This window comes from Medicago truncatula, chromosome 3 (genome assembly GCF_003473485.1).
Source record: "Medicago truncatula cultivar Jemalong A17 chromosome 3, MtrunA17r5.0-ANR, whole genome shotgun sequence".
NCBI classification, from domain to species: Eukaryota; Viridiplantae; Streptophyta; class Magnoliopsida; order Fabales; family Fabaceae; genus Medicago; species Medicago truncatula.
The window spans coordinates 1,302,670-1,315,826 of NC_053044.1; the positions used below are offsets into that span (position 1 = coordinate 1,302,670).

The 13,157-nt window shown below is 30.7% G+C and overlaps 1 protein-coding gene across 1 annotated transcript; it reads left to right on the forward strand.

The window, feature by feature from the left end:
* The first annotated feature begins 9,557 nt into the window (after positions 1–9,557).
* LOC11408506 (eugenol synthase 1) lies at positions 9,558–12,610 on the forward strand. The gene is made up of 5 exons (XM_003598114.3): positions 9,558–9,836; positions 9,915–10,046; positions 11,128–11,356; positions 11,966–12,169; positions 12,275–12,610. Exons 1-5 carry the CDS (start codon positions 9,648–9,650, stop codon positions 12,472–12,474), a joined length of 954 nt encoding a protein of 317 aa, XP_003598162.1. The 5' UTR covers positions 9,558–9,647; the 3' UTR covers positions 12,475–12,610.
* The last annotated feature ends 547 nt before the right edge of the window (positions 12,611–13,157 follow it).

The following is a 13,157-nucleotide window of genomic DNA, read 5'->3' on the forward strand; positions in this document are numbered from 1 at the left end:
CACCATTCCTATGTGCTCCAGCGGCAGCTTCAAACTCCACACTCTCGCTGGCTGCCTGTGTGCTGCCGGCAACTGCTTTACCAGCAGTTCAGCTCCTGCCACACTGACACCGTGTGCATCGCGGTAACTGCAAGTCTGCAACTTCTCCTCTTACAGCGTAAGCCTAGTGGACGATTTCAACAGATGATCGTCGTAATAATTCTCCCCCATATCGTCACCCAGAAAACTTTCACCATCATATTCCCACATGCAATCATTGTCCAAGTCATTTTTTTTACCATTGTTATCATCAAACATCCCTTTAAAACATGTCAAAATAAGTTTATCAAGCAATTTTTAAAAAGATGTTTTTCAATTAATATTGGCATATAGTTTTTTAATTTACTTCAAGATTTGTCTTGTAAAAGATAGGTTGAACATTCTTACAGTATATTATTTCAAAACAGAAAATGCAACACAGTCAAACAAGCACTTTGATACCAAGTACCATCATATGGTTGTTCCAGGTGGTAAAAGACTGCAGCAACTTAACTGGTCACAACAATCAATAAATGGAAGCATTTGATTCTCAATTATCACCCATAGAACATAGAAGGAAGAACCTTTATTCATAAAATAATACACTTCTGCTTAAAAAATCCTAATGTATCATGCTCAAAAAAAAGATTTCCTTTTATAGTTATATATATGGAGTATTAATATTTACACTTCTGCTTATTTAAAAGTCATACTAATGTTCTTTTTATTAAAAAATTGTTAATACTAGTATATATGCACACATACACTTGCACTATCACCACACAAATAAAAAAGCATCAAACCAAATATTAGCAAAAAGAAGAAGAAATATGAAAAACATATTCACCCCATTTTTTATCCTATTCCTCTGCCTAAGTATCAACTTGATCCATTGTGAATACTTTCATTCTGAGAATATAGTTCCACATGAGCTACCAAATAAGGGAACTCACCTTCATTTCTACTACTTTGATATTCACACAGGCAATGATAAACCAGAAGCAGTTTCAGATTCTAGGGTTTATGTGAATTTGTGATTTGTGAATTATAGAGAGAATTGAGAGAAGAGAGAAGTTATGATGAAATTGTTATTGATAAACAATGTAACGATGGTAGTTGCGATATGACGGTGATGGATACGACAAGCAGGGATGGTGAGGGCTTGTAGTAGTTTTCATGAACAACAAAGACACAGTGGTGGTGGATGACGGCGGAGTGATTTTCATTCACGATGGCGCTTAAGCTGCACAAGGGAAGCAGAAAACGTGGGAGAAAACCTTTCTATTTGACTACTTTTTTCCATATATTTTTGTTGCATCCAAATGAATTAGTTAGCAATCTCACGAGATATATTTATATTTTATTAGCTATACTAAATTATGAAGAGGATGTTGCAATGTACACAATTAAAGTGGCAAATGATCCAAGAACACACAATCGCATTGTTGTGTATCGACCTTCCAAGAATTTTATAACACAAAATGAGTTGATATAACTATGGGAGCTTAAAAATGGTCAACATAATGAGAATTTAGCGGGATGTTACACTCTATCCCACTAAAGAAAATTTCGTTCTCGAAATTTAGAAATTCACCTAAGGATAGAAACATATAATTCCTCTACACTTTCAGCCTTGGTTTCCAACACGCGTTCTCTACTATCCGACTCTCTCGATCCAACTGACTTATCGGGTTTCTATCATTAGACGAGGATCTGACAACATAACTATCATTACAAGTTGGCTTGAGATAACTAGTTGAGAGTGATTTCATAATTCGATAATAACTTCCTTACTTGATAGGCGTCGAATACGTTACATAATTCTTACACTGAAGGAGGTACGACTGATTGCACCAACACATCTCCAACACACTTCGCTAGGCTCATTATACGCATACGTCTTGCAAATCCAACTTAGGGTTATAACAAATATCCACACACTTCTTCGGAATTCTAGAAGTTTTTTTTCTGCATAATCCTTTCCAACAACATTAACCCACCCTTATTTAATATATACATAAATTTACAAATTGGATCCATTTAAAAATTCTATGATATGTAAAACTATAGTATTTCACCCTTAGGAACGATTGAAAGCAATTATTTATGTAAATAGTTATATGGTTCAGTTGTAAAAAATTGAACCCAATCAAATTTTTTCTTCATAAAACAGTAGAAATACTTTTTTTTCGATCTAAAGACAAACTACGGACTAAAATAATGCTAACTGTCTAAGTTGTAGTTTTAAATGCAATCTTGATCCCTTTATTTATAAAATTGTTAATTTTTGATACTGTTTTTTAAAACCAACTTTCTCATCACCCTACTTAGAAAGTCAACAAAAAAATTTGGTCTCCCTCCTCTTTGGATGATGTGGTAAACTCATTAATGACGTGGGTCCTATGTGACATTGTTTATGTGGTACATCTTTTGACACATAGTTTCCACTTCATTAAAAATTAAATAACAAATTAATATTAAAATTATAAAAAAAAAAAAGAACTGAAGAATAAAATTTAAAACCCTAAATTGTTCTTTTATTCCCAAATTAATGAGAAAAAAAAAATCTTAAATTGAAGAACACAGGAACAGATCCTTCAATTTCTTTCGAGATTCATCATCCAAAGAGGAATGGAGAATTGTTCTTTTATTATTATTTTAGTCCTTGAAATCGTAAGGTTTTGATAATTACGTATTGAACTCATATATATTGATAAGGAATGGAGAATGTTGGAGATTTTCATTGTGTTGTTATCAGGGTCTTTCCTATGAAATAAGAGGCTCGACTCTCATAGTAAAATAAGCCCTTAATAAAATAAAAAAGCAATTTTTTGTGTAGCTAAGTTTCATTAAAAAATCAGAATAATTTCTAAACATGAAACGAAATAAAAAGAAATTAAGCGAAAAAGAGGTGAAATCTACCTAACGGTGTTGTCTAGATTTGCACTCTGTTGCGGGAAAGGGGAAAACGAATGGTTTATGCGAAAAACAAATTATTGTTGATTCTTTCAATGAAATAACTTTCTAAATTGACCGATTAAGTCATTATACAAATTAAAGGTCGTTTGATAGCATCAGATTTATGTCCAAAAAGAAGAACTATAGTAAAAAAAAAAAAAAAAAACTCAAACATGTACCGAAGAAAGAAGAAGAAGTAACATATGTTGTTTTTTATTTGAGTGGAGGGTGAGTATTAAACTTAATTTATTTTTTTTCGGCCCGTAACTTTTGGAGGACAGGCTTGGTTGAGCTGCTTGCACTCCCCAAACTCGGGACTGGTTATTATTATTGAACTCGGTATATGTTGATATATAAGAAGTGTATTATGTTCCTTGTCTGTAGGTATGAATCTGAGATCACAGAGAAGATAGTTAAATACATATATACTAAAGTACTTCTTGCACCTGTGCAATTGAAACACGCGGTTGGACTTTGATACTCGTTTTGAAGAAGTAAAATCAATTTTAGATGTTGAGTCTAATGATACTGTTCGAATGTTGATAAATATAACATACTTCTGGTTGCTTCAATTCTTCCACCAACAAAATGCAAACTTCTCAAAGATTTATATGTATGATGGTCGAAGAAGACCATATAGTGTTTGTTCATTTTGGTATTATGTTTTAAAAATGTTATTCCTCACATTTCTTTCGAGAAACAACATTTTTGGGGGCCTCTGTAAATACCAAAATTAAAATATTATTTGTGGTTATTTATTTGAACCATTTATCCTTTTTTCGCAACAGTTGAAAAGTGTTGCCAGAACTATGAAAAGCGTAGCCTAAACAAATAGGGGCACGATTTTCAAGAGTCTTTGGGGACGTTTTTTCACGCTCTTGGGCACAGTTTTTTAAAACGTCGCTTATACCATAAGAATAGGGGACACTTTTTTATAGAATGTATAGCTACGATTTTTAACGTTGCCATTGGTGACTACAATTGCAAATGTTGTCATAAAGTAAAACAGGTGAAAAACCAAAAAAGTTGAAGCCATAGAAAAAGCTCAAAAATATAAAATTCGTAAATTTAATCCGTTATAACTCAAACAATATCGAATATAACTACATATCCACGAAAGTTGAATTATAGTCAAGTTGAGTTAAATACATTCATTTTTGGTGTACGAGTTCAAACATTAAATTAAAACATAGCAGTAAACAAAATGTCTAACATTATTGTACTAAGTACAAGCCTAAATAAAAAAAAGCATTCAACTTTGTCATGAAATTCACCATCATCTATGTCGTTCTCTTAAAATTCATCACCTACGACATCTTGAAATTTATCATCTATGTCTTCATGAAATTCATCATCTACATCGTCATTTTCATCATCTTCATTCATACCTTGTTACATAAGAAAGTAGAATAAAATACATTAATCATAGATAATGTTAGATCAATGGACAATAAGGAAGAAGTCATCAAGAGTTATACATCAAACAAATAAAAACCAGCACAACGAGTAAAACACTCACAAAATAGAACCGTAAACAAGAAAAACGGAAAAAATCAATTTACACTTTTCCCTCCCTAATTCCACCATTACAAGCCTATATCTAAATAAAAACTACAAGCCCCTGTTTCAGTTTCTACAACTTTTGTCAATTAGGAAAAGCCGAAACATAATCATAAAATGCAGTAACAAAAAAATAGAAACTAATGTCCTTGTATAGAAATTTTGTAACACCTCCTATAATTAACTTATGGCTTAACTTATTGCAAAATAGCTTATGTCTACAATAGACCTAATACTCAATCAATTTAGCAAAATATAATCCAATATCATAACAAGTATCAACAAGCAATTTCACATTAACAAAAATTAACTCAAGGAATTTCACATCAACAACAATTTTACACATAATATAATGCTATGTAAAATAATTCATACAAAAAATTTCATATAAACATATATGTTAATCAATCTATGTCAAATCTACAACAAATACAGTATCATCATCCACCTTATATTTACGTTGACTCCCTTGCTCCAATTCAAAACGCTTCCAAGCAATCCCAGAGCCAAAAATATCACGGCCTATAGAGGGAAAAAACTCAACACCAACAATGACAAAAAAAAAAAAAAAATCACATTAGAGACTAAAACAAATTTTAACAACTAAAAATGTGAATTTATTAAAAAAAAACACTAAGGTTCTCATATTTAAAGAAAAGAGGTGTTGCGATTTCAAATGATTCACCAAATGCTATAATTATCTCTTAACAATGTATATTATGTTCTCTCAAAAAAAAAATGTATATTATGTGTATAAATCTCTTAGCCTCAAAGCACTAAAAATCTTACCATCTAAACAACCTCCGAATTCATCTTATCAAAACTTAAGTTTACCCTAATCCAATTATTCACCAACAAGACATCTTTATCACAAACAATTTAAACGCAATCCTAACTAAGTTATTTTTCTACTAAACCAATATCATTTTAATAGTTAGAATTGAAACCACATAAAAAGTCCATAGCTAAATTCCCTTCAATTAATTCAAGCTTATATTTAACTTAGCGACTCTAGCAAGCATGATGACTTAAATCATTAATGTCATGACTATAGGTAAACCATAACTAATTTAACTTATATGGACATTTAAAGGAAAAATAAGATTTCGACAAGTCAAATGAGTTATTTCAACATGCTGCAAAGTGCAAACGGATTTCGAGCAAGAGCATATAAAATTCGACATGCCGCATTTTCAACCAAGTGTTTTAATATGTTTCAAGCATGCGGCTTTCAACCAAAGATAAGGAGAAATAATCTGAAGTTGCAATTGGGATGTTATAAGGTAAAGTGGACAACGTGGTAACAAACAAGACTAAAGTGCATTGAAGTTATTTTCTAGTGTCTTGTAAGTATAGCGCAAAAAACTCGAATTCTAACCTAAGATCTTGCACTGTGTATACGTTTTAGTTGTATTTATCACTTCACCTACAGACCTATATATATATATATATATATATATATATATATATATATATATACACACTCAGAGATCATAACATTATCTGTTTTTCTTAAAGAGAAAGAAAAAATCACACAACATAAAAAAAAAACGATTAAAGTGTTCTTAGAGCATTATTTTAGCATTTAAAAATGGAGTAACTTTTGCATAAAAAATTGTTATAATTTTTACATGTATTTGACTTGTATTTCAATAAAAAATTATTTATTGGATTTCTCAAACAGTGTTTTTATTGCACTTGTTAGCAAAACAAAAAAAGTACAACAAAGTTTATAAATTGTGCAAAAGGTGTACCAGGTTTAAATTACAAATTTTATAATTACAAATATTTAAATGATCATTTAAGATAAAATCAAAACACCGATAAACAATATGTCAACCATACAAGCCTACACCGGTCGTCTGTTCGGCTATGTATTCGTTTGATATATGTGGTGTATTATTCTTTAAGAACATTTAAACCTTAAATTATTATTATTTTTTTGAATTTTTGGTTTTGGTACACGTTAATCTAACTCATTTCCCTGTCACCCATTGATGATGCTAGATTGAGCCATTTGTGTCCTAACAATCATGCAATCTGAGCCATCAGAATTCTGACAATTAATTTTCACCATTATATAAGGAGGTGGCATTTCACATGGGAAGGTATAAAACCTTCCCACCATGGATCACACAAGATAAATGGTTAGATTATGCATTTCTATTAAAGCTTATCATGTTCTCCCACATCTGATCTCAATAGCTTCACTTTCCAAACTTTTCTCATCTTGCTCCCAGCTTTGTGGCCGTCTCCCTCTAGGCTCCATCTCCCACAACCAGCAACCACCTTCAAAGAAACACCACCAATAATTGAAACCTCTTTAAGTGTGTGAACCAAAGCATGACTTACCTTCATTTCTCTTCCACTGCAATTCAAAATCACACCTCTCACAAAAACATCCAACTTTTTTCTTCACCAAATCTACTCACAAGTAATAAAATTGCAGATTTACCCATCATATCAATCGAAAGTGCTAAGCACCGGAAGTGCTAAAAGAGCTAGTTGTTACAACCAAACAAAAGGTTCCTGCCAACCTTATAAAACAAGCAGTGGCAAGGAACAAGTAGAAAATAAGCACAGATATACATGGAAGGGCGGAAACAAGCCAAACTCCAAAAAAGTAAATTTACAAAATCCCTCCCATAGAACCGCACCAACAATAACGCTCCAGCTACAACAGCACAAAAAGGCAGATTCAAAAAGACAGCCGTGTTCATCTTCTGTTTAGACATTCTCGTGGATTCCACGTCCACTCATAGAAGAGGAAAGAAGCTATCTTCAACCTACTCAACATCCAAACCCAAGAAAGCGCTTTAATTTCATTCACTATTTTAGTTTGTTTACTCTAATTTTCAAACCATAGTTAAATCATATGAAAAATTAATTAAAAAACTATAATGTTGGAGAAGATACTCGGAGATTCATGAATGAGAGCTGTTTGAGAAGATCTGTGTCATTCAAGCTATTGCAAAGCTGGCGTGGTGGGAGGAGAATTGGTGGTGTGTTTTGATGTTGTTGGTGGTGGGGAGGAGAGAGAAGGGTGGTGGAAGGTGTAAAAGAAATAATCCAGTGTTACAAGTGTATGATAAGATGGTGTTTTCAAATTAATCTAATGGCTAAAACAAATTTTCTCATGGTGGGAAGGTTTTATACCTTCCCATGTGAACAACCACCATATAAGGAGTGCATGGCTCACATTTCAAGGTACACCAAAACTCAATCCACTTACTAATTTTGTTTCTTCTTCCTTTTCTTTACAACGCATTTTCGAGCCACTTCTCTCTCTTTCTTCTTGTCCCTTCAAAAATACTACTAGCTAGGAAAAGTTGTTTCAAATATTCTGAATGGTCATTGTGCCATATCTTAAAGGTGTATTTTTAGACGGATTTTAGAGTGCAGTAAAACTCCAGTACACTTCTAGCTTAGTTGTTTTATTATAAGGATGTTGTGATTGATAATTTGCATGCATAATTTCTAAACAATGTCATTAAATACCTTAAAAAGAGCGATATAATCCAAAAGTCTTCCAATAATTTCTTTGGAGATCGAAAAAATATCTTAAACGATTTAAATTACATTTGAATGGACAGTAACCAAACAATGAACACTAGATTGACATAGAATGAATGTAGTGTATGAGGCTATTATTCAATTAATTTTTAAAAAATAAAATAATTTTGAAAGGAGTATAAGAAACCCATGACGATAATATCCAAGAAAAAACAAAACACCTGCAACCACATAATGAAATGGTGACCACCAAAACCATAATTTTAAAAGAAGTTGTTAAAGAGTGTCTCTAAAATACTTTTTTAAAAATTTTAAATTTAAAAACATATTCTACAAAAAAAAAAATTAAATACTTTAATTTTCAATACATTAAATAAATAAATTTTTATAAATAAAAGAAAATTACTATTTAAAGTTCTTAAAAATGTCAATAGACACTCATCAGTATTTTTCATTTAAAAAATGTGCAGCACACCATAACCACATGGACTAACAGACGTAATTATACTCTGACAAAGTAGAAGGGATCAATTCAGACCCAGCAAAGCACTACGCAAACATACAAATAAAGTGGGTATACTCCAAGCTCCTGTGATTCCTCCTGTGATTGCTCATTAGATGGCTAGTTCTCTGATGAGCAAGTGAGATTAATTTTGCATCATTCACAAATTAGTTTCTATAATTGGATTAATAAATAAATCTTATAATTTGATTAAAAGATTTATTAATTCAGTAGTTAGAAATGCTTGATATGGTGAAGACTAACTCAAAAGCGTCTTGTGAGATGACGCGAGTCTCTTTTAAGTTAACCAAGGGCATGCAGTAACATTAGAGTTTGCTGTTCATTTGAACTCCAAAAGGCTCAAAAAAATTAATCTTCATAGCTGTGCATGCAAAAAAAAAATATCCGATTTACACAAAAAATAATATAGCAAAGACTATTTTACTTGCTGACATTCGACATCATTTTTTAAAGAGAAATGATATTTGAATAATTAATTTATAATAATTTTTGTGGCAACTTTCTCTTTTATACTCACATTATATTTTTAATTTCTCTTTCTATTACTTTGATTTTCATGCCAATACATATATATTTTTTTGTAAAAATATAATTGTACATTTGGTTGTCAAACAAATGGATATTCAAATAACACCGTTCTTTTTCAGATGAGTAGTGATATTTTGACAACCATGTTGATACAATTTTTTAGACAACTTTGTTGTTTTCTCTTCTCATTGGTTAAAAACAATAGATAGAGAAAAAGGAAGAGAGAGAATAAAAACATAATGTGAGTATGAAAGAGAAAGTTGTACAAAAATTGTATCAAAATAGTTGTACAAATATTTTTGCATTTACGGTGTATGGGTAATTGGTGTGCAGCTTTTGCATTGTCTTAGATTAAATGGTCCTCCTTTTTTTGAATTTACTCCGTACTTTTTATCATCACTAGAGAATACTCCAAATAGTACTAGGTTAGACGTTTGTGCTATTTAATGTTGAGTAATAAATGTAAATTGTTACGATACTACAAATGCTCAAAGCAATAAGGTAGGCATTTGCAAGAGCAAAGAGTATACCCCTCAAGAAAAAAAAAATGGAGGCTAATAAGAGTAGGATTCTTGTATTTGGTGGAACTGGTTACATAGGAAAGTATATGGTGAAGGCAAGCATATCTTTAGGTTATCCAACTTTGGTGTATACTCGACCTATTAATTCACAAACACCTACCTCCAAGATACAACTTTGCAAGGAATTCAGTTCCATAGGAGTAACACTTGTGGAGGTAAGTCTTGTCCAAATGCTTTGTGATGAAGTTAGAGAATAAATTTTCTTAATTAGTCTCAAAAATTAATAAATGCAGGGAGAACTTGAGCATAATCAAATTGTGGCAGTTATTAAACAAGCAGACATTGTGATATGTACTTTTGCTTATCCTCAAGTGATGGAGCAACTCAAAATTATTGAAGCTGTCAAAGTTGCTGGTAATATTAAGGTAATGAATATTTCCAAATTCATATATATTTATAAGGAAAGTGTTTCTCCTAAAAATAGATGAAATTACCCCCCTTCTCTTTTGATTTTCTTTTCAATCACTGATTGATAATTATTACTTCCTCTGGTACAATTGATAAGAGATAATTGGATCAACAAAAATCGATGTACATGGTTTAAAATTTAAATCAGATACATTAACTTTTGTTGACGTAAATGTCTCTTCTAAATAGGATTGGAGAGGGTATTTTTTTTTTATATATAAAAAATTGATGATATTTAATATGCAAATAATTGGTTATTTATAAGAGTAATTACACTCCCCTCCCCTCAAAGATGCTTGAATTACACTCCCCTCCCCTCTTATGTTAAAATATACACTCTCCTCTCTTGAAAAGTAAAATTTATACTCCTCTCCCCTATAAGATGCTTGCATTACAACCTCCTCCCTGAATAATTAATTATGGATTACACTTTAATATATTTTAACATAGATAAATATTTTTATAATATATATTAATATTGAATCACCATTTAAAAAATATAAATTTGTTTCTTTATAATCTAAATGTCAATGATATTAAATTTAAATATTTTGCTATTAATTTTATAATTTAGAGTAAAAAATTCACTTTTAAATAACCATACTTAACCGACTTTAGTAATTTTTCACATGTTTTAATTTTATTTTAGGTTTTTTCATATTTTATAATAGAGTTTAAAACTATATGTTAATGAGATTGTGAATAAAAAAAATAGAGAAAGATATGTATTTAAAATTTGATTATATTAAAATAAAATGAACCCGCACTACTATATAAATTATTTTTTTGCTATATTATTAGAAATTAAAAAAAAATTGTTGAGGGACTAAATAGTAGATTTTAACTTAAGAGGGGAGGGAAATGTAATTCAAGCTTCTTTCAAGGGAGATGAGTGAAATATTTTCTAATATGTTTTGAATAAGAGGGGAGGAAAGTGTATATTTTAACATAAGAGGGGAGGGGAGTGTAATTCAAGCATCTTTGAGGGGAGGGGAATGTAATTTACTCTATTTATAATTTATATTGTTTTCTTTGTAGAGATTTCTTCCATCGGATTTTGGTGTGGAAGAAGATAGAGTAAAACCTCTTCCTCCATTCCAAGGTTTCCTTGATAAGAAAAGAAAAATTAGAAGGGAAATTGAAGCATCTGGGATTCCTTATACTTTTGTCTCTGCAAATTGTTTTGGGGCATATTTTGTGAATTTCTTGCTTCATCCGTATGAGAACAAGAAGGATATTATGGTCTATGGCACCGGTGAAACTAAAGGTATGGGTTAACAAAATCTAAATCAAATGTTATTTTTGGCCTAGTATAGCATGATAAAAAAAAATTATTCGTCGATTAGGTCAGGACAACTCATTGATTAAACAATAATAAGTCTTACGGTACTTCCGCAATCGAAATCAATGATAGTTTATAGAAACCACGTCTTTATTTATCAACAAAAAAAAAAAGATCTTTAAGGTCTCTAGTTCGATTCTCTCTGGTGCTAATTGAAAGGGTTAGTTTAGCTTCTTCAAAAAACAAAAAACAACAACAAAAAAAATAAGACCAACAACCGTATATACCTAAAAAAAGTAGTACAACGGACTTGAGATTGAAACAAAAAATAACATTCTTACTAAATAATATTCATGCTAAACCTATATGTGACAGTAACTATTAGTTGATTTTTTTATTTTTTTTTACAAAACTAACCATTAGTTGTTGGTAATCAAAGAGTTTCATGGCTCCAAATCAAATTCATAAAAGATTGATACTCATAACGTTTTATGTTAAGAAAACAGATTCAATTGATTCTTTTAGCACATGACCTTTATTTGTCCAAACAAAATACCAATGTTAATAATGTTTTGGAACATTTGTTTTGTATAGCGGTACTAAATTATGAAGAGGATGTTGCTATGTACACAATAAAAGTGGCAAATGATCCAAGAGCACACAATCGCATTGTTGTGTATCGACCTTTGAAGAATTTTATAACACAAAATGAGTTGATATCACTATGGGAGCTTAAAAATGGTCAAATCCTTAACAAAGTTTTTGCTCCAGAAGAAGATATTGTCAAGCTATCACAAAGTAAGACTCTTTTATTCAACATAAGTCAATAAATTTTAGAGTCAACTACATTATTATGATCTTAAAACTTGACTAATGGTAAAAAAAAAAACATTTGTAATGCAGTTTTACCCCCTCCACACAATATACCAGTTTCCATTCTTCATAGTGTATTTGTTCAAGGGGACCTTGTGAACTTTGAGCTAGAGGAAGATGACCTTGAAGCTTCACAACTATATCCTAATTATAATTACATGTCCATTGATCAACTTCTTGATAAATTTTTGGTTGATCCTCCACCCCCTGCATCTGCTTCCTTTGAATGAATTTGTTTTACAATATTATTGTGCTGGATGATGGTAACATAAAGCATGAAGGTACTCTAGTATTAGTACTATTCAATAATAATTTGAGAACGTGTAAACTGTATTGCCTTTGATAAGAATAATTATTGTCTACATATGTCAAAGCGGGATTTATTTTTTTTCTGCCAGCATTATTGGGCCTGTTTGATTAACTTTTGCTTTTTATTTTTTTTTTTTAAAACTGTTTTATAAATCGATTTTCAAAAACAGGTTTTAAGAAGTGAATAAAAAAAAAACTTGTTTGATAGTTCTATTTTTAAAAACTGTTTTAGAGAAGAGAAAATAAAAAAAAATCTTTGATGAATTTGTTTTTACAAATCACCATTTTTGAAATAAGACTCTAATTGCAATAAATGTGATATACGATAGACTAAAAAGCTTGATTCTAAAAAAAAAAAAACTATTTTTATGTGTATAATAAACTAGAGGATAAAAAATGTAATTAAGTCTTACAATTAAACAAAATATTATGTGCACAAATTCTACCTCAACTGACAAAAATGTTAAAATTACTAGATCAGATGTTGTGTTCGACTATTTTACTTATTTGTATGAGTTCTAAATTTACGCGACTGATGTCATTTCGTCTATCTAAAAAAAAATTATTAACTAAAAGAACACTCGAAAAAAATTAAACTTGACTA